The 22,911-nt window shown below is 24.4% G+C and overlaps 1 protein-coding gene across 1 annotated transcript; it reads left to right on the top strand.

Annotated features, from left to right (window-relative positions):
- Window positions 1-2,890: 2,890 nt before the first annotated feature.
- On the top strand, window positions 2,891-13,163 carry LOC145843317 (eukaryotic initiation factor 4A-I-like). Its single transcript, XM_082950780.1, has 10 exons — window positions 2,891-2,952; window positions 4,644-4,686; window positions 5,196-5,328; window positions 5,848-5,987; window positions 8,321-8,489; window positions 9,525-9,612; window positions 9,701-9,831; window positions 10,680-10,852; window positions 11,065-11,234; window positions 12,057-13,163. The coding sequence occupies exons 1-10, from the start codon at window positions 2,936-2,938 to the stop codon at window positions 12,205-12,207; spliced, it is 1,215 nt and encodes a 404-aa protein (XP_082806906.1). The 5' UTR covers window positions 2,891-2,935; the 3' UTR covers window positions 12,208-13,163.
- The last annotated feature ends 9,748 nt before the right edge of the window (window positions 13,164-22,911 follow it).

The following is a 22,911-nucleotide window of genomic DNA, read 5'->3' as shown; positions in this document are numbered from 1 at the left end:
AATGCTTTCTGTATATTGCATGCTTCAATAAGTTTTGCAATCATTTCAAATAAATTAGTGAAACTGTTAATTAATTAAGAGGTGTATTTCTAGTATGTACCTAAACACTAATTTTTATCTTCAGGAATCAAATTAAATGGACAAATTTTTTTAGATTAAAGAGCTAATAATACTTAAAAAATGTTTTTATATGTTTTACTAGTCAAAACTTTATTTTTGTCTACTTCAAAACTAAATAAATTTTTTTAAATTAATTTTTAAGTTTTGGTGTTTCATGGGTTTGCATCACAAAAAACAAACAAAAATATATATTTTATCTATTATTAATAATAATATATAATAATCAAAAATAAATGCTATAGCAACAAAAAGGAAAAATATTTTAGTTTATTTTTAAAGCTTTATACAGTCTCACTCTTTCCTTTGCAGTGTAAACATTTTCTGGTTGAATAATAAAGCTCATATGTATATATATATATATACATACAAAGTTAAATTCAATTTATCTCTCAGATATTAATTTTTAAATATCCAAAAACAAACTCAATATCTATAGTTTTTAATTTAAAAAAATCTTTGGTTGTATGTCATTTGGCAAACACTTACTAGATGGCCCAATGACGTAGGGGTCCTTCTATTGAAGAAATTGTCAAACCTGAGTTGAACTTTGCAAGATCTAAACCTAGTGATCAACACATCTACCAAAAAAAAAAGTCATGTCATTAAAAACCACACGGTGTTGAAAATTGTAAAAAATTAATCTTTAAACAAGTGTTTACTAGAGCTGCAAAAAAAAAAGAAACAATTTAACAACAGCCACTTAAGTAGGCTGAAATCAATAAATTGCTGCAGTTTAAATTATCCGGTACTTTGTTTAATGCACCAAATGATAAAAGTAAATTGAAAAACAAAATTATTAAAATATAATTAAAATTTACTAGATATCAAATAAGCAAAAACAAGTTTTGTTTCAAATTAAATTAATAAGATTCATTAATTAATAAAAAATACAACCTAAAAAATCCTAAAAACTTAAAAAATTAAATTTGTAATCAAGCATTGATATACTACATATAGTTGAAAAAATAGACCAACTAAGAACTTTTTATTAACCCATTCCTTGAAAACCCATTGTTGAGCTTATCTTTCAAATCTAGTTGAATAATTTCAGTTGTATGTATACTTTTTTCAATAGCAAAATTAAATTTAACATCTACTAAACGTTTACAACAAAGTTTGAATTTTTCTTTATTATAATGAATTTTTCTGGATAATCAAAATTTTACATAAAACGCTTAATTTTTCTTCATAAATAAAAAAACACAGGATTTCCGTAGTTTTTATTTTTAGCTTGATGCTGGATTAGTTTTACATTGCATATACAATTAACTATAATGATTATTTTTATAACTTTATAACTTGATAAAATAAATAAAGCTTTCAAAAGCATTCAGAAGGCCCAGGATATCCTATCCGTTTCTATAGATCTACTTGAATGCTGCTCCTGCACATAGTTTAGCAATGTCTATAGCAAATTCTTTCATTGTGTTGTTATAAGTAGTATAAACTTAATAAAATGTTCAAAAAACTCTATTTATAAGTAAACTTTTTTCTATAAAAGTAACTTTAAATTACATGATAAAGAGAATACAATAATATCACCTAATAAACTGCTGTCAAATTAGTGAGAGAAGAAGGTTAAAAGTAGCTAAGTTATGGTTCTCTTAGTTTTAGATTTTTATTTTTATGTTAATAATATTAGTCCTGTATATGCCAGATTGTTAAGCTAACTAAATTAAAAAAAAATTAATGTTTTGTTTGGGTTTAAAATTATTAATTTTGAATTATTTTTTAAATGATTAAAATAAGTTAAGATAGAAAATATGTCATATAAAATAGGGCATTATGGTAGATATTGGTTATTTAAAAAAGTTATTAGGGTTATTACTAGGTTTTTTTTAAACACTGGATTTTTTTGAGTTTAAAGTGCTAGCCCTGTGTGTAGTTTATGGTTAACAGTTTTCATAACTTTTTTCAACTTTACCCCTAAACGGTCGCTTCAGTACATTGTACTTAACCCGCTTGGTAAGATTTCAATAACAGTTTCTTGCAACTATGCCTGCCTGATGAGTCCATAAGGATGAAACCTGTTGTAGGTTGTCTCAGATGCTGTTTTTGTTTATCATGTGGAGAAGTTCAATATTTATTATAGTTCTAATAAGTTAAGGTTTTAATTACTTTTGTCAAAGATCTTCTTTTTATTTTTTGTTGTAGTATAAAATAAGGTTGCCACACACTCCGGGTAACTCAAGATAACTCAAGATATCAAGATAAGTTTTTGAAAATTTCAGGTTTACTCAGAGGGCTCAGGATAATTCAGGTTATTTTAGATTTGTTTTTTAAACTCAGGCTGACTCTAGATAATTTTGTTTTTAATAAAAACTCAGGATAGTTAAAAGATTTTTTTGAATCTCAAAACACATTTTTTAATAAATTTTGATTTAGATTTAGTTGCATCATTTTGCTTTCTTATAACTAATTTTGTTGAAAAATTTATTTATTTTAATTTTAAAAAATGTTTTTTTTTAAAGATTTGAAAAAACGCAGGATGCCTCAGAACAGTTTAGAGCACCCCAGGATAGTATTTTTTGACTCAAAGAGTGGCAACCCTGTTTTTGTTTATACTCAAATTTTGAAGCTAAAAAAAAATGTAGTAAAAAATATTTGTGATAAAATCTATTGTATAAAGATACCTAAGATCTAATATAAGAGCTATAAAACTCGTTTATATAAAAAGTTTATTTAATAGTTCTTATAGCTTTTTAATTGATACAAGTATATTTATTTTTACTAAATTACTTACCTTCTTATATATCAACACATTATTTTCAGTCATTAAAAGTAAAGGTTTAGTTTGTTCAGTTTGCTGTAAACAATGGGAAGTTATAAATTGTAAGTCTAAAAGTTATTATTATTTTTTTATTAATAGTAACCAATATAATTATCTACTAATTTAAATATATTTTTGTTATTTTTATGTAGTTTTTGTTTTTTATTTACTTACCTGCTTTTAAAGCTTTTAATCTAATTGCTTGTTTTTATAAATATATTTAATTTAAACTTGAACGTTTTACATGTCTAATTTGGTTCTTTTTTTTTCAACACCAGTTGTATCCTAAATTTATAAATACGTATCATAAAAAAGTTATATATAAAATAATTTTGTTTAACAACAATATTATTTTAACTTTTTTTTGTACCAATTGCTTATAGTTTGGTCAAAATCCAAGTTATATAAATTAACTAGTATCTTATGTGTATAAGCAACTCTACAGGTTAGTTTTGATATTTTTTATTTTATATAACCATTTTTGTTTAAAAAATTTATTTCAATTGATTTCTAAATGTAAAAAAAGTTTTTTTATCTATGAGACTAGCTTTTTACTACATTTATAAATTACATTATAGCTTTTGTTATAAATCTGAAATAAATAATTTTTAAGGATTAAAAATAAATATTCAAGATGACTCAGGATAGTTTAAGGTCACTCACAGTTTTTAGTGACTCAAGATATATTTTTTACTTAAAGAGTGGCTACCCTGTATTTACTATAACATTTTAAAGTATAAATACAGATAAATAACTTTTTTCAATTTTTTTCAGTCAATCAACTAATCTTTATTTATTTTAGCTTTTTAGTGTATTTTCTATAAACAAAAAGTTAAAACTTTTTTCAATTATACAAAGATTTGTTATAAATTTGTAAAAATAAAATATTAGTTAATAATAAATTGATATCAACAATAATAATGATGGACCTGCTATCAGGCGAACTTGGGTGTTTTCGAAAGTTGTGTTGGCTAAAAATGCCTAGGTTTTATAAATCTATTAAGTTGAAAGATTTAAAAAATATTTGCACATAAATTCTCAAATTGTTCTTTAGTAGTTTAAAATTAACTAGTTTAATGATACATTACAAAACGTTGGTATTTTTTTTTTAATTTTGCAAAAATTAAGAACTGTTTGTTATACTTACTAAACATAATTTGAAATTCCTTTTTTTAAATTATGAAAAGCTACTATTTTGTATATTCTTTCTCCCTGGATGAAAAAGTGACATAATATTTGGAATGAAAATAATATATGTTATAAAAGTGTCATGATAATTTTAAGTTTTCAGACTGAGAATATTTAAATAAAACATATAACAGAGCACATCAGTGTTTTTAATGATAATATTAACTCTTTAAACTCCCTTTTATTGATCTAACCTAGAGTTTATATTGAAAAAATAGTGTAATTAAAAACTTGAAATATACCCAGTAACTCTGATATATTTTTGAAAACTTTTTCAAATTACAGCTATAAAAATACATATTAGCTCAAGTTTCATTTTTACTTAGTATTCAGAAAGAAATAGCTTTTGAATAATTTAGTTTTTTTTATTCCATTACGATTGTTAGGTTTGTTTTAAATCTGTTTTTATATTGAAATAAAAAACATGTTAAAGTTATCTTAAAAAACTTTTTTTTTTTTCATTTTCTTAGAATTCTTAAAGAATAAACAATAAATCTTTTTGTATAGCTTTTGGCTTGTTTTATGCAAGTATTATATCTAATAAAACAGAAATATTTTATCACAGAGCTTGTAAGGATCACAATGAAAATGAGCTTCCTGTGTTTGAGGTTTTGTCATGTTTTTGAAAATTATAAGTTTTTATGTGTTTTATGACCTAGTTAAAGTTTACATTCTTAATTTAGATTTTTAAATTACATTTTTATGTTTAATATAATAATTTAAATAAATTGAGAAATGAAATTAAAAAATTAAGTTTGATTGATAAGCTTTAGAAGATAAAACTTGATTTTGTTTTACTGTTATTTTAAAAGTTAAAATATTAAGTAAGCTATTAAGTAGTCTTTTATAGTTATATAATTTAGTTTTTTGTTTGACCATGCCTGTGAAGAGTTTTTATTTGTTTTATAAGAAATTTTTACATAAATCACAAAAAAAACTATAATGTTGAGGTATAAAATTAATAAAACAAACTATGGGAATTGATAGTATAATTAATTTTTCAATATATTAATAGATATAATGTTTTAAAGTTTCAAAAAGTTTGTTGAGGTGAGAAATTTCCAAAATAAAGCTGTACTTAAACTATAATATCATAAAATAAACTTTTTTCATACAGTCTAACTTTGACGAGGTTGTTGAAAACTTTGATGATATGAATCTTAAAGAAAAACTTCTAAGAGGAGTATATGCATATGGTTTCGAAAAACCATCCGTCATTCAGCAACGTGCTATTGTTCCATGTATAGGAGGTTGATACCCTATAAAACTTTATATTAATAAAATTTCTTGTTAAAATTGTTTGTTGTTATTTGACAAAATATTTTAAGATTTAAATACGTTAAATTTTTACCTGGCGTCTATCTATACTTAAATTGATCTTAAAAATGGTAGTTACGCAGAAAAAACCTTAAAAAAAACTACTCAGGCTGAATAATTAATTTACTGTAGAAAAAGATTGAATTTCTATATAATATTATATCTAATATTTTTAAAAATTGGTACTTATCTTAATTATATTGGGTTTAGTTATCTTTTTTTTTACTTTTTGGTTTGTGACAAAATAGTAATATTTATTCTCAAATTAATTAGCACTAGCACTGTAGAAACTGGTTTAGCTATTGAATTAGCAACTTGTCTCTAAAACTAAACAGAGAGAATTGAAAATTTAATTTATTCTTTTTAAAAAAAGTTTGCTAACTAATCTCAGCAACATAAAATTGTTTTGATAATGCATGGTCCCAATTGTATTAACAATAGTTTTACTTAAGGACATGATGTAATTGCTCAAGCTCAATCAGGAACTGGAAAGACAGCAACTTTTGTCATTTCAATTTTACAGAAGATCGACATATTATTGGATAAAACTCAGGCTCTAATCGTTGTTCCTACAAGAGAGCTTGCTCAACAAGTAATTTTTTATGATTTTTGTTCAACCTGTTTTTTTAAATCTTAATAGACTATTGTTAACTTTAAAATTAACAAATTAGATTACTGTAAGAAATATGATGAATGTATTTTTTATTCTAAATAAAAATAAAACTATTAATTAATTTTTAAATCTAGCTAACTTGAACTTTAATAAAAACTCGTGAAAATGTTTATATTAAATTAATAATTTCACCTTAAATTGACTAAAACATCATTGGATTGTTTTTGAAATAGTTTATAATTTCTGGTGTTATTTAACTTTGTAATGAAATTCAATATATTTAAGACTTTTTAGATAAAGGTTCTAATACTTTTACTAATAAAAATTATAAGTTATTAAATTCAATACATAAATATACTAAATAGTTATATGTTTTATTGTTAAATAGTCTTACTTTTTATTATAGTGAATGTAATCAAACTTTCTATCTAATAAATTAAAAGCAATGTACTAAGTTCAAAAACATTCTAATTAAAATATGTTCTATGCAATAAACATTAAATTTATTCTTAGTGTTCTGTTTTTTATATGCTCTAATAAGTTATAATTATAATAGAAAAAGTAATATATTTATATAAAATGTTTATAAATCAGGGTATATAATGTTTTAAGTGTACTTTTTTACTTAGTTATTAAACATGTATTAAGTACTACATACTTATTTCATTTACTACTTGAGTATTTATAAAAGATTACAAATTCTGAAGTTATTTGACTTAAATTGTTTTACGTATTTTTTCCAAAAAAGTGATGGTTATAACAATGTTATTGATTGTATATTATCAAATAGTATATTATGATGATATGATGCAGTCATAATATACAAAATACGTTTAAATAATAACTTGAAAATTGTATCCGAAAGATAAGATAGTTTATATATAAAATCAACATTAATTTCGTTAAAAAATCGCATTAAAAACTTTAGTTTTACTGAAAAGAAAGAGGTTATTATATATATTTATAAGATAAAACCCAAATTCATATAAATCTTGATGTATTATATTCACGCTTAAAGAAATACTTACAACAAGGTTGGTTTATTTTGATATTTTTTTGTTTTTTACATGTTCTTAACCATTTACAAAATACAGACAGTCTTAACTTAAATTGTTAGTAATTATCTAATTAAGAACAAAAATGCTAGGCATTTATCATTAAGTCGCTCATGCATTCAATTGGCTTCAAATTTATTGGGCGGAGAGCTCTTCTTTAACTACCAGTATTAAATAGATTATTATTTTTTTTGTTTTTTACACTGTTTTTTACATTTTTCTTAAATCACGAATATGCAAAAAAGTGATTGGCACTACTTTTTTTTCTATAAAAGACTTTGAAATGTTTTTTGTTATTTTTTAGACAAGATTTATATTTAATTCACAAATCGGTCCAGGACACTGTCAATTGTTTTTACTAGTGATTTTTTCCCCTGCATCATTTCATTAAGGTTTACTTTTACATACAAAAATATCATTATAATGTAAAAAATCGTCTAGGTTTTTAAAAATTTGGTATTATACACAGTTCTGAACTACTACGTCATAATATATTCTTTAACTTTTATTTACTTTGTTGTATGAATGTGTTTTAGTTATAATAGTTTAAAGTTCACTGAAGAAGGACTGTTGTCCGAAATAAATTTGAACAAAATGTTGCAATAAACTTGTAGATTTTTAAACAATTATTTATTTTTTGTTATTTTTTACTTAGTAATTATATTAAAGATAATCTTGGTTATAATTATATACACTTTGAAAAGTTTAAAATAAATTAAAGTTTGTGTTTAAAATAAAAAAAAATTTTTTGGACTTGACTTTATTCTAGTATTTGGAAGTTTCTCCAACATCATAACCAAGTTTCTTGAATTAAAATTAAAACCTAGACTGAGATTCGTTTTAAATATAAAACTATACTTAATATTCGAGGTTATCTTATATATTTTAACTAACTTCCGTTTTTAGCAATTAAAAGTAAAGATAAATCTAAAGAAAATCATCAGCATATTAAATTTGTTATTATTTTGACTAAACATCAAATTATCTATCTATTTTTATCGTTAGTTGCCTAATTAAAATAATTATAATCAAAGTTCATGTAACTACCCAGGTAAATACAATGAATTAATTTAATAAACTAAAACTAGATCAACATAAATAACACACAAACTAATAACATACAACGAAAAATTGTTTTAAAGAAGTTGTTTTATATTGAACATGTTGTTTAGATACTGTATTTAGTATACATATTGAAAGTACTATAAAATCTTCATTTATATATAAGTCGTAAACCTACAAAAAAAAAATTTACAGATTCAGAAAGTTGTGCTTGCTTTAGGTGATTTTTTGGAAGTTAATTGCCACTTGGCAATTGGTGGCACAAGAGTTTCGGACGACATTAAAGTGATGAGCGAGACAGCCCAGCATGTGATTGTTGGTACCCCCGGAAGGGTGTTTGATTTGTTGGAACGAGGTGTTATCAGTTAGTTATTTCTTACTTATTTACGTTTAGATTTTTATTTAAATCTAAAAATAATTTTATTTAATTTATGATAAGTATAGCAAAGTAATTGAACTTGTGAACTTAGTAGTTAACATATTGATTAAAAAAAAAAGTTAGTTTATTAACTTTTTGAGTGATGAAATTAGTTATAAACAATCTTAAAAAGTGTAGATTGTACTTTTTAGAATGCGTATACTATAACTTGTAACTATATATGTAAAAAAACACTTTAGTTTTACTAGTTGGTTTAACTTTTTTTCTTGTATGTTAGATATATTATATTTTCAGTAAATTAAAAGTCGTTAGTCTTCAAAAACTGTTAGTAAACAGACTAGACTTTTCCAGTACATACTATAAGTAAGACCAGCTAAGTTCATTTAAAATAAAAAAAAATAATGAAAAAAAAAATTTACTATCTATCTTCTAAGACAATTAGTAAGGATACTAAATAGAACTGTTTTTTAGTGGTAGACACTAGCAGAAGACCTGGACAAAAAACTACATATGAACTATTCAACATTTCAGATTTATTTTAAGTTATTTCATCAAAAATAACAATAATTTTGCAATCATTTGATTATATGATATACTTGATAGTTTTCACAGTATATGTTTAGTATTTCATAACTAAGTATTTTTTATAACTATTGCAATTAAAAAATGGCTACTGTTAGTATATTTTTATACTTTTTACTAGTTGACTACTTAGATGTTACATGTATACCAACATATTTTTTTTGTATTCATGTGGCGTGTTAAAGGTTTTGATCTTCCAATCTAAAACTTTTCAGTTTTTTCATTAGGGCATACATACCACACGATGTACTAAATCTTGTGCAAAGATAACTTGTTTTGTTTTTTTTTAGAGTTAGATTATAAAATGTTCTTTTCTTCATTTCATTATTTGATTTGGTAACTCTTGAAGTTGAATATTATCAAATATATTATAAGTTAAGTACAGTTTTTTCATTGTTGAAGACATTTTAATCAACTAATTACATAACATACTTCCAGATCCAAAAGAAATGAAAATGTTTGTTTTGGACGAAGCCGACGAGATGCTATCAAGAGGCTTTAAAGACAGTGTTTATGAAATTTTCAGGTTAGTTTGAAATAAAAAAATATTCTAAAAAAGTTATTAAAGAGAGATAATAAAACATTAATGTTTAGATATACAATGTTTACAACAGACACATGCCTGCTGATGTCCAAGTTGTTCTGCTGTCAGCAACAATGCCCAAAGATGTGCTTGAAGTGACCAAGGTATTTATGAGAAATCCGGTTATCATTCTCGTGAAACAAGAAGAGCTCACTCTTGAAGGTTACTTCTTACTGCTGCTAATAAAATACTTATCAGTTTTTTGCTATGGTTTATAGTAAACTTTTTGTAACAAATAACTATCTCATTTAGTTTTTATTTGAAACTTTTAATTTTAAGGTATCTACTTTTCAATTTTCTCCGATGATACTTAGTAAAGTATGAAAAAAACTTTATTATGAGTTTAAGCACCAAACATGTAGTTGATACATTGGCAATTCTTAATACGGAAATTCAAAGTATTTTTATAATTTAAGGGACCGCATTTAAAATATATAAATGTTTATGTAGATCTAATAAATAAGATCATGATTGGAAAAAAAAAATTAATAAAAAAACTCGTAATTACTATATTTAACTGTATTTTAGTAAGTTTTAAAACTTTTTTAGCAATTCCTCAAACTTTTTTTATTTGAAGAAAATGAAAAGCGTTCATGTAAGCCTAATGATTACAAAAGTAAAAAATAAAAAAAAAACTTTATAAAAGAGATAATTCACAATAAATCAGAGTTTTTAGAACTGTCTAAATTTCAAATGTTGTGTACCCAGTCATAATTTTTATAATTCTTACAACATTTTTTGTCATAAAACTGGTACTTTAGTTTGTAAATATTCTAATATAAGTTATTGTAAAATGGGTTATAAAAAAGGTTTATAGTTATTTTTAGCTCCGTTTTTATAGCTGCTTAAAACTTAATAATAATTCTATAGAAGGTACATTTTCTTTTAAATTAAGATGATATTAATAAAGTAATAAGAATTTCTAAGTACTATTTTAAGTACTTAACTTTAAACTAATGTTTTGCAAAAATATAATTTAAGTAACAATAAAAATAGTTATATATTTTCAGGTATACAGCAATTCTACGTCAATGTAGAAAGAGAGGATCACAAGTTCATGACGCTAGTCGACTTGTACGAGACGCTAACAATTACACAGTGCGTAATTTTCATCAACACAAGAAGAAAAGTTGAATGGCTGACCAGCAACTTGACTGACAATGGCCACACTGTTTCACAATTGGTGGGTTTTAATTAAATTCTAAAACATTAAAATGTCTAAATAATTTTGTTATTTATTATTGAAGAATTTTTTGTATACTTTACATATCATCGTGTCGCAGGCAGTTAAAATCTTAAGTGTTTAGTAAGACACAACCTTAAATACTAAGTTGTTGAATTATTTTTGTCTGAGCTATTAATTGTTATCTCTGATAAATGAACTGAAAACAACAGCACGGAGACATGGATCAGGCCGAGCGCACCAAAATCATGAAAGAGTTCAGGAGCGGATCTTCCAGAGTGCTGATCACAACGGATCTTCTTGCGAGAGGAATCGACGTGCAGCAAGTATCCCTCGTCATCAACTTTGATTTGCCTCAAAATCGCGAGAACTACATACACAGGTTGTTTTTAGTGCTGCAGGTATCAAAATTTATGATAATTTGTGTTTAGATTGATTTTTTTACTAATCTATAAGTTTTAACTTAAGAAAATTTCCCTAAAGTATATCTTCTTACTCTGAAAATTTTGAAAATTGGCATTCGACACATCACAAATCGTTAGTAAAAATAACTCTTTGTTTCTTCACGACGTATAATTGAAAAACAAGACAAAACATTTTAAATAATTGACTGCCAACAAAATACAAAACATACTAATTGGCACAATTTAAAAAACTAAATTAAAGATATAATACAAAGTAAAAAAATTATTAAAAGTTCATAAATAGTAAGAATTTTTTATTATTTTTAATTATAATTGCTTGATTTTTTTCGAGCTTAGTTTGTCTTATCAATTTAAAGATAAAAGTTTGTTTCTGTGTCTGCAACTTCCATTGAGTTCTGATTTTTATCTATGCAATTACTATATGTTTGTAAAAAGTATGCCTTGTCTGGTCTAGGATTTATTCTCGTTTTAGTTTTTGCATTTAATTTGGAGAATCTAGTAGAGTTGGTATATTGATTGGTTTGCAGTTGATTGTTTTATAGAACCAGAAAATCTCTTTTTATTTAGTTTGCAGTCAATTAATGAATTTTTTATGTCTTGTTTTTTATGCTAAATGTTTCAATTATTCTTTCTGTTTTGCAGTTGCTTTTTAGTGGAAACGCAGCTTAGTAGTAGGGTATATCTAATGTTTTTTTGTCAGTTTACTATAGAATTTTCAATATTATTTGATTATTGGTCGCAAACTACTTGACATTTAATATTTTTAATTCATATGTCAGGATTGGAAGAGGAGGAAGATTCGGTCGCAAAGGAGTTGCGATCAATTTTATCACTCCTGAAGACTTTGGAACTCTCCAGGATATTCAGAACTTCTATCAAACCAAAATATCCGAGCTTCCAGTGAACATTGACGGCTTGATGAAACAGTAGGTTGAAACTTGAAAAAATTATGTGATTTTGGATGTTAAAACATTTTTATAACCTAAACAAACGTTCTTTTTTTTTGCTCTTGGTATTAAAAGTTGTGTTTTGTTTTTAAAAAAGTTAAATCTAAGTATTCAGTAACTAAGGAATTAATAAGATACTTCATAACACTTCATTATAAGTCTGTATAAGTCAAAAACTTGTTTTTTGAATGAAATATTTATACAAGTTAACACTTTTTGAGTTGTATCCTTTCATGATACATTGTGATCGTAAGTTGGCAGGTTCTAAGATATACTGGACTGTCTTTTTGACATCCTTTCAATACGTAAGTCCTGACCTTTTATGTTAAAACTTGACCTTTTTTTTTTGGTGCTTTATAATTCTTGCCCTCACTATGCTATTTTCATTGAATTGAGTTATGCATTTATATAATTTCGTTATTGCTAACATAAATGCTTAATATGTTAATCATGATACAGTGAATATTAATTCTGTTTTGATTGCCTAAAACTTTGTTTCTGAATACTTTAATTAAGATTTTTTTTTCGAAGTTGTGCTTAAATGTAATAATACAACTCGTTTTATTGACAAACTTTTATATTAAAATATCCATTTACTAATCTGTGTTTGTTCAAATATAAACTTAAAAGAAATATATTGAATTAAATTTTTGCACAACTGAAAAATCGAGCTTTGAAAAGCATTATTTTTTGATGGCATTATGTGGTAAATATGAAACGAAATAGTACTTTTATTAATTTACTTTTTAATAGCAATTAATTTATAACTTTAAAATTTTACTTTTTGCTATAAAAATGTACTTCTAAGAAGATCTAGTTTTGAGAAATATTAAAATTTAGTGTTTTCAAAACTAAATATAATAGACATTAATTACAACTTTGTTTAAATATTTTGTAGACTGCCTTGTTTCTTCAAAGTATTCCCTAAACTTAAATTCAATCTTTGTTATTTATTAGTTTTTTGCAATTACTATGTTAATAAACCACTAAGCAAAGAAAGTTTATATTTAAAACAAAATTTTAGTTAGTAAACTGGAGTAAGATAGTAGTACGGTGATATTTTTTTTGAAGTTCACAGCAGATTCGGACAAGATAAACTTAAATTTTACTGTCATTTTTTATATCATACAAACATTTAGTGGTACGTTTTACTTTTGTTTTGTTTACAGTTTGTTTTACGTTTATAAGTTTTTTAACTTTTTTACTGCTACGATTATATTATTTTAAAAGAGATCAAAAACTTAAAAAAGTTTAATACTAAGTTATTATAAGACCTAATCTCTGGGTAAATATCTTGCCAACGACGTATTTTTTTAGCCCAAAATACATTTTGTAGACCAATTAAAGTTCTGCTTTGTAATAATAATTGTGCACCTAATTTAAGTTTTATTACACAGTACTGCTTAATAAATAACTAATTTGTTCCAATTGTACTTCTTATAGTTTTTCTAGTGCAATTTTACAAAATAATGCGGCTGGCGAAGAATTTTTTCTAGTAAATCTGACCTGCCGACTTGAAAAGTTACCCTACTTGAATCTTTAAAATAGCATTAGGTTTTTTTTTTGATTTGTGTAACCTTATAGCTGTTCAAATATCACAATGTGAAAAATTTTATAGTAGAGCTTTTCAAAAAAAAGAAAGAAGTTAATTAAAAATTTTTTGTGTAAAAAGTACTTAATTAAGTTATTATATACTTATTACATCTTAAATATATATATTTTTATATAATATATAGCGTGCTTTTTCCTCTGGAACTAATAATTATATATGCCAACTTCATAGATCCTTCTGGTTACTATAATATGAAGAAGTTTTAAAACTTGAAGTATATCAGTTGTTTTTGACATTTTAAAGTTTGTTCGTACTATAATGCCTTGTTAGTCTTTAAGCTAAAAATGTTTAAAAGTAAGGTAACTGTATCAATTGGTGGGAACTGTCAATTTTAGATTTTTGATGACAGACTCGTAAAAAGAAAATTAAACTTATAAGCAAAAATATTCGTTCAACTAAAATGTAAATAAGTACACAAATAATAAGTAATCATTTTATCTTACTGCTAAATAAATTTGAAAGTTTTTATTTTAGCCTTGTGGTTTATTATTCATGCAGTTATTTTTGTTTAGTTGAACAGTTAGTAATTAAATATTAAGTATTAGTATTAAATATTAGTATAATTAAGAGATTGTGTATAGTTTGTAAGAAATTTCAGCATATGTTTTTACATTTAAAATGTTTAAATGGTAAGTGAATACTTTATGTAAATAGTTTTGTCTAGTGTCTCTTTTTGATAATATTTAATTTTAAGCTGTAAGCTAATTTAAAAAAAAACTACTGTCAGGATTATTTGGTTTTGGACACCAGTGCTTAAACGCTTTATCAAACTAAATAAAAAAATTAATGTGGTCATTTCAAAACTTATTTAAATTATTTTGTATAGTAACTCTATTACAAGCCTAGTTTACTTTTATTATTAAGCTAATTTGCTTAAAGTCTAATAATTTAAATATTTTTTTGATGATAAATTAAGTAAGTGATCTATTTATAAACTAAACTTCATTTTTAAATTTATAAACAAAATTTAAGAACTTTTGTTCGAGTATCAAGAGCTGCAGAGTGTGTTTTGTCGACCTCTGTCTTATAACTGAGTGTAAAACAAGTTTGAATAAATGAATAAGTAAATGGTTGTTGTTTTGAGTGTACTTTTAATGTTACAATATTTTCCCAGAAAGTTTAATAATATTAAAATAACTACAGCGCTAAAAAATTGTTTAGTTTTGTAAGTTGTATTAGTAGATAAATTAGAAAAATTTATGATTTTTGCGTTAGTTTAAGTTACAAGAGGTTTTATTAGATAGGTTTACGTTTCTCTTTCATATTTTAACCAATCGTTGTTTTTGCATTCGCTAATTAGGATTGTTTTATTTGTTAAACAGTTTTGACCTATGGTCTTCAAAGTAATCAAATCTGTGCTCACTAAACTACAAAAAAATCAATGCTTCTAATTTTGTAATAATTTATAACTATTTTGTTACATAGTATTTTATTGAAATAAATAAAATGAAGAGTAAAATAAAAGGCCACGTAGTGTTTTGTTGAAAAAAATAGAACGATGAGTAAAAAAAAGTAAAGTTATAACTAAAACTACTGCCCATGAAGTGTTGTTATCGAAATTTGGCTCGCTACTACGAAATGCCTACCGACTCATATGCTGATGTATAAATTTTTGTATGTTTCAATTTTTTGTTTAAGTTAAACGTTTTTGTAGCCAGGTTTTTGTAAATAAAAAAAGTAATAATCAGTTAAATTTGTAAAATAACGCTAGAACTACTAATTTAGTTTATAGTTTGCATACGTTTAATGTTTGTGACACCATTTTGTTTCTGAAAGTTTACTTAAAAAATAGCTCAAATGAAAACAAATCATAAAAAAGTTAAATATGTCTGATATATATAGATATAGATTCTTGGTATATCTGATAACTCTGAAAAAAAATCACTATAAATTAAATTTAGTAACATGTGAAAAAGAATATAAGGTTTAGTCTGTACGATCTTGAAAAAATTCAGAAAAAAAAGTTAGAATCATCACTTTAAGTAAAAGTTTGCATAGATAATGATTAGTGGTATTTAAAAATTCAAGTATGTTATAGTTCTAGTGATTTTAAAGAATTTAAACTTTGAAATGTTGTAAAATGACTAGTGAACTTACAGGGTTTTTTGTTAGCTTGATTTATAACAGCGGTCGGCAAAGTACGGCCCGCGAAGGTTTTCTTATTTAAATGGGTCTCGCCCACGAGAATTTATCCTGTTTTGCTAATCAAGGGAATCAAAATATGTGCACAGTAAACTGAAAAAAAAAATTAACGCACCCCAAATTGTAATTCAATGGTTTATTGTGCTACATTGTATTTTTGTTTGAAAAAACATAATTTAAAATCATAAAAAAAAGTCACTTTTTAACCTATACTAAAACTGCCCTTTGAAAAGGTTTTCATTTCTGAAATTTAAGCAGCGACTAACAAATGTCTACCGAGAGCCGACAACTGCACTATATAAAGCTAAGTGTTTTTTAGTTCATTTTATACCAGGGTTAACAAAATTAAAGATCTCCGAATATTGAATACTTATTAAAAGTTCGTAATTTATAAGTTTGAAATATCATGCTTGAGTAACTTTGTAAATGAAATTAGTTTGATTTTCAACTATGGTTTATAATACATTTTTCTATGAAATTCAAAAAAATGTATTCAACCAAAAAAAAGCTTGTTCATTTTATTATTGTAGTGCTAGACATGGTTTGAAGTTTCAAATTACCTTATTATTAAAAAATAATAATGCAAAATCTAGTCTTGTTTTAATATATAGTTAAGCAAGAATTAAAGTTAAATGTAATTAGTTTTTAAATTAAATAAGTTAATTTGATAAAAAGACAAAGTATAACTGTGGTTTACAATAATGTCATTCTGCTAATTTAACTTATTAGCTGAGTAGTAAGTACAAATTTCTGTAATTTTCTTAAGTAGGGCATGTTTAATGCATTACATTAAAACTGTAAGCTTTCGATAAATAAACTTCTTAACATTGTGCTATGAAGAAGATACAATACACTTAAAATATTGTAGTTGTCCACATTTTAAGATATTATTTCATTTTTCATGAAGTGAGTCTAAAATAATGAGCTGTTTAATAAAAGACCTAATACTCTTTCAAAACTAGTTTTATATTATAAGTATTTTACATAAAAAACTTTTCAAAATAGTCTGAACTCTTTTAAAACCGTTTCAATTCTATCATTTACCTTTATTTGTATTATAATTCTTTTAACACATTTCGCTTACTTTAGAATTTTGAAAAATAACAACAGAACGTGTTATTTATTTTAGTGTTTTAAAAAAAACAGATTTATTATTAAAGTTTTTAATATATTCCTTATCAATTGGTTTAATGATTTAAAAACTATTTAGTTTAATTCTAATCTTGAAATGTACTTAAAATAAAAAGCCTAACACTTTTCATCCGTGAGTTTTTTTTTTCCTTTTTGACTTTGTTTTAACATTCGATTTACTGAAAAGAATACTGTATTCAGTGTTAAGATTTTTTTTAAATACACAGATTAAATTTTTACCATTTTTATGTACTAGTTTATTACTGAGTTTTGTTATAATCAAGACTTTAAGTACACTTTTTCTTGTTAAAGTAATATTCGTTAGTTTATTCTTAAAATTTATTCCATAATCGCCCTTATGGCAGAAATTTGAAAATAATCGGCCCTTAATCAGGGCCCAACAGAATAGCCTCAGAGTACCTAGTACAAGTTTTAAGTTTCTCGTCAATTATCCCTAAGGCTTTTTTAACTGTTCATTACGAACCCAGAACATCTAGACCTATTTTTTTACTCTCCTTAACAACACTCAGAATATCTAGTGTAAGTTAATTGTTGACACTATACAAGTTTAGTTATCTATTTTTTGAGCTAAATTCGCCCCCTTTAAAAACCTTGCTTTATGCTGATTGTAAACTAACTAAGCTTTTATTAAAATACCGGCTCCAAGCTAAACTGTTTTCATTTTCAAAGTTTAAATAATTTTTATTCTGCAATTAATTTTTATAGCTTTAAAATAAATCTAATTTGATTTGTTAAAAAAAAGTTTAATTTGGTTCAGTGAAGGTACTATGGAACGCATGCGTAGTTTATAATAAAGTTAAGCTTTTTTTTTCGACGTTGATCTTGTAAAAGAAACGATTAGTCATTTAAGTTTGACTTATACATTAGGGTGCTTATTTTTTCGGCCACTTTTTATTTTCCGGCTAGAAAAAGTTTGTTTTTTCGATATATCATAAAAACACCCTTTGCAAAACTTTAGATGATTTGAAGAAACTTTCACCTTAGAAAAGTCCGATTTTTTAAAAAGAACCCCAATGCAAAATGTATGGGATCCATAAAATAGGACTTTGGAGTTTTAAGCTGAAAATTTCTTACATGTGACTGATTATAACACAAACACATTAAGAACAATTTAAAACAGTTTAAAGAAAATTTTATTGTGGCATTTCTTAATTTTATGTAGTTTTTATCACTTTTTGTAAGTTTTCTTGAATTTCCAGACTTTTATTCAAAAAACAAGAAATACCACCATAAAACTTTCTTTAAATCGTTTCAAATTGTTCTTAATGTGTTTGTGTGATAATTAGCCACATGTAAAAAAAGTTTTAGCTTAAAACTCCAAAGTCCTATTTTTTGGATCCCATACATTTTGCATTGGGGTGGTTTTTATGATATTTCCAAATCACAAAATAATTTTTTCCAGCCAGAAAATTAAAAGTGGCCGAAAAAATAAGCACCCGATTATACATGTCTTAAACTACTTTACAAATTTAGTTTAAAGTGCTATAAACAAAAAAAAAAGATTTACTTATAGTTTTAGTCACTTTTGATAAGCTTGGTTTTTTCTTAAAATTTTTTGGTAGTCAGTAGTACTGTGACTCAGTACCATTAGGCTAAAAAATTCTAAAAGAAAAAAGTTTAAATACAGTAAATAACATACGTCAGCTATAATCTTTTACACCAAAAATTTTATTACTTATAAATTAATTCAGTATTGTACAACCTAATGTTTTTTGTAAAAAATTAAATTTAAAAAAAGATTTTTTTTTGTATAAAAAGTTTTAAAGCTGTATTTTTTACAGCTGTGGAATTATTTAAAGTATGATACAATTATTAGTTGAAAATATAACAAAACTTATTTAAGACTCTATACAAATTACTTAAAATAATTGCAAATATGTAATAGTTTAAAAACTAAACAATCTAGCCCAGGATGTTAATTTTTATTAGAAGTTTAATGATGCACCGTAGTAGAGTTTGATTTATTTTCGATTTCATGAAATTTACTATTTAAATTTTTATATAAAATTCACGTATGTTTTGGACATTCTTAGAAATAAATATACAAATGATAGTCTATTAAAAAGCTGTGTATTTTTATGTATATTAGTTTGCTTTAACTTTTAAAGTAAAATAAGTTAGTACTACAGCTTATGTAAACTTTATTGCCATAACATTTGTTTTAAAAAATATGTTAAAATTTTTTTTGTTCAAATTTATAGTGTTTTCAATTTCCTTGGAAATTAAAAAAAAAAATCGCAAATGATTTTAACAAAAGTGTTATTATTTATATTATATAACAAAAACAACTTACGCAGTACTTCTTTTATTAAAATGACATATATTTATGGGGAACGGGCCAGTGAAGCACCAGGACATTTTTGCACGAAGGGTCAAATATGCACTAAGGGAAACTTTCGCACGAAGACACTTTGGCACGGAGAATCACTTTTGCACGGAAGGTAATTTTTGCTCGAGAGTAGAAAATTAATAAAATAAAAAAACCTAATCAAAATATAGGTTTAATCGTTTGCTAACAAAAGGTCCTAGTGAAATAACTTCACTGGAATATAAATAAAAACAAATTGTACAGTAATCTTCCTTTATTGTACCAACATATGCTTCTGTGTGTTAACGAATCAACACACTTCAACTGGGTTCTGTAAAAAAATAATTACTGTAATGAAAGAATATAAGCATAGAATAAAGTGGGTGTATACATCTTTTTCATTAAAATAAAATAATTTCTACAGATAATAGTTAATATTAGGTAAATTACTTAACATTAAATCCGACTTTTATAAAACTATACAATATTTGTAATTATTAAGTCTAAAACAAGTAAAGTAAACTAAAATACACAACAAAACAACAAATTATAATATAAACAAAGCACTCACGTTAAATAGAAAGAATAACTGATTCAAATTTACTGTTGTTGTTAAAAAAATAAGTTACCGACCGAGGGCAAGGGTTAGGGGTAACAGTTACAGTAAAAAAAGTATAACAATAAACTAAATAACATGAAAATAAAAAAATAATATTAAACTAATAAAAAAACAGAAACAAAAAAAGGTATAGACCGAGGGTAAGGGTTAGGGGTAACAGTGATAGAAAAAAATATATAATAATAATAATACCTAATAAAAGTTATTAATCAAATAATAAAATTAATAAAAATTGAGTTTTAAAAAAATTACCGACTGAGAGTAAGGGTTAGGGGTTTGAGTGATAGTAAAAAGTAACTCGTTCAAAAGCGTCTTGGTGCATATTTGACCCTTCGTGCTTATTAGACTCCTAATAATATTTATGTGTGCTGAACAGGTTAACACTCTTCAACGGAATTCTTTAAAGTATATATACTGCAAGAAAATGATAGAAGACAATGTAGGTGAGTACATGTATTTACTAAGGGTAAGCATAGTTATTATAGATTGAAAGTCATTTTTAGATACAATACATGTTTTATAATCCGACTGTTATAGAATAAGAAAAAAAACAATAATTGTTAATTAATAAATCTAATAAACAAATTAAAAAAAATGCTATATACTTATCTTTTAATTAATTCGATCATAGTCACAATAAAAGTTAAGTAAAAAAAAATTAAAACAACTACTATCATCAGGTCCAAAAAGAAACTAAATATAAAACTAAAACTAGTGTTAAGTAATTATAGTTTTGATTAATAATTACGTCACTATACTATGATAAAAAACATATGCAGAGTATAAAAGTTATTTAAAAAAATAGTCGGAAACTGAATTGAGCTTATACAAATGTTTTAAATGTATAAAATTATTAACGACTTATGTTTAATATAAATGTAAAGTTACAATGTGCTAAGTGTAAAACCTCAGTAAAAATAAAACTTCTAGTAGATCCTTATGCGTAGAAGGTAAACAAGTATGGATTATCAGTGATTTGATTATAGGCTTTGAATTATAGTTAGAAGTTTACACACTAAAAAATATGATAAACACAGTAAGGTGGAATAAGAGGCACCCAAACAGGTTTGAGAATGAAACATAACATGTATAATAGTAATATATATAAGTATATAATAAAAAACATTATATATGTATATTATGTATGTATTATATTATTACGTATCAAAATAAAGTATTTATAAAATTATGACTATTCAAAATATAATTTTAAGCGTTTGTTAACAAAAGATCCTAGCGAAACAAGTTCACTGGAAAATATAATAATAATAATAATAACAAGTTGTACAGTATCCTTTTTTTATTACACTAACACATGTTTCTGTGTGTTAACAGATTAACACGCTTCAACGGAGCTCTGTAAAAGACAAATACTTCCTTCATTTCATAGCTCCGTTGAAGTGTGTTAATCCGTTAACACACAGAAACATGTGTTAGTGTAATAAAAGAAGGATACTGTATAGTTTGTTATTTTTATATAACTATATTAATATATACAAAGTAAGTACATATGTATACACGAATATTAATATATATATTAATTACAGTAATAATTTTTATTAACTTTATGTAATGAAAATGTTTTTAACTCATACCCAAAGTTAAGTGTTTTATTTTAAACAAAAAATTATTCGAATAATTAAAACTTAAAATGTTTATATTAAGTTTAACAAGACTTTAATTTAGTAATTTTCAACAAATGTTATATAGTGAATTGTGATTCGAATCTACTAAAATTAGATAAGTATCTTAGGCATTATATTAATTTTATTAACTTATTTTCTCTTAAAGCAGTGGTTCCCAACCTTTTTGATGCCCCGCACCCCTAAAGTCTCTTAATTTGATCTCGCACCCCTTACACTATTACTATTTATTAATAATTTAATTATAAAATCATTGATTTCATTAATTAAAAATTTGTATTTTATTTTTTATGATAGTACTATGTTAACAAAAATAAAATACTTGGAAATTTAAAAATGTAACAAATTATATTCGAACAAGTTTTATCATTTCTTTAATTTATACAAAAACAATGATCCAGCCTATATCTTTGTCATTTAGTTTTTTAGGATTTAAAAAAATACTAGAACTCACTTAAAGCACTAGAAATTAATATTAGGCTTACACTTAAAACTAAACTTTTTATACATTTGTTATGAATATGTGTACTTAAAAAATAAAAATTAGCTGTTCTATGTTAAGCTTATGTAATGTTTTATTTTTAAAAATATTAGCAGCTAGGAGGTTTCAAAATAATTAAGATTTTTAAAAGTTAAAATATATTAAGTCTCAAATTGTAAAAAGATATGTATAAAAGCAAATACGAAAAAAGTTTGTATGCTTACAAATGTGGCGTAGCGTAATATTTTGGTCAAGCGGTGCACAAATTTTTTTCTTTAAAAAATCCCCTAAATTAAAACTTTTTTAATTGTTTAATTTTGTAATATATAAGTATTTTAAAAAACACTTACTTCGAACTTATTTTACTTAATGAATTTATTTCAATTATATTACTTATAAAAAGATCTTTTTATAGCTAATTACAAAAAAGTATAAATTTCTTTAGAATTACTTATACTTGCACACATGTAAACTTACTAAATAAAAATTGATTTTACTACTTACAGTAAACTTTATATCTTTAAAAATGAGTATATTCAATAAAACGATAGTATCTTTTTTATTTACGAAAAAATATCAATCTCTTTGATATACAATACAACAGTGATAACAAAACCTCATTGCACTTAATTTAAATAAAGTTACGCATAAGTTAAAATAGTCCAACTTTATAACTGGTACTACAATTTATTACATATTGTAAAATAGTTAAAAGTATATTTTTTAAATT

The sequence above is a fragment of the Thalia democratica genome, chromosome 1 (genome assembly GCF_965202585.1).
Source record: "Thalia democratica chromosome 1, ktThaDemo2.hap1.1, whole genome shotgun sequence".
Classification (NCBI taxonomy): domain Eukaryota; kingdom Metazoa; phylum Chordata; class Thaliacea; order Salpida; family Salpidae; genus Thalia; species Thalia democratica.
The sequence above is the reverse complement of the archived record's forward strand: the minus strand, read 5'-3'. Positions and strand labels throughout refer to the sequence as shown.

Excerpts from the sequence above, each read along its gene's own strand:
- LOC145843317 (XM_082950780.1), top strand. Across the intron at positions 8,490-9,524 it reads GTTGGAACGAGGTGTTATCA|ATCCAAAAGAAATGAAAATG; the intron begins GTTAGTTATTTC and ends ACATACTTCCAG. Across the intron at positions 9,613-9,700 it reads AGTGTTTATGAAATTTTCAG|ACACATGCCTGCTGATGTCC; the intron begins GTTAGTTTGAAA and ends TGTTTACAACAG.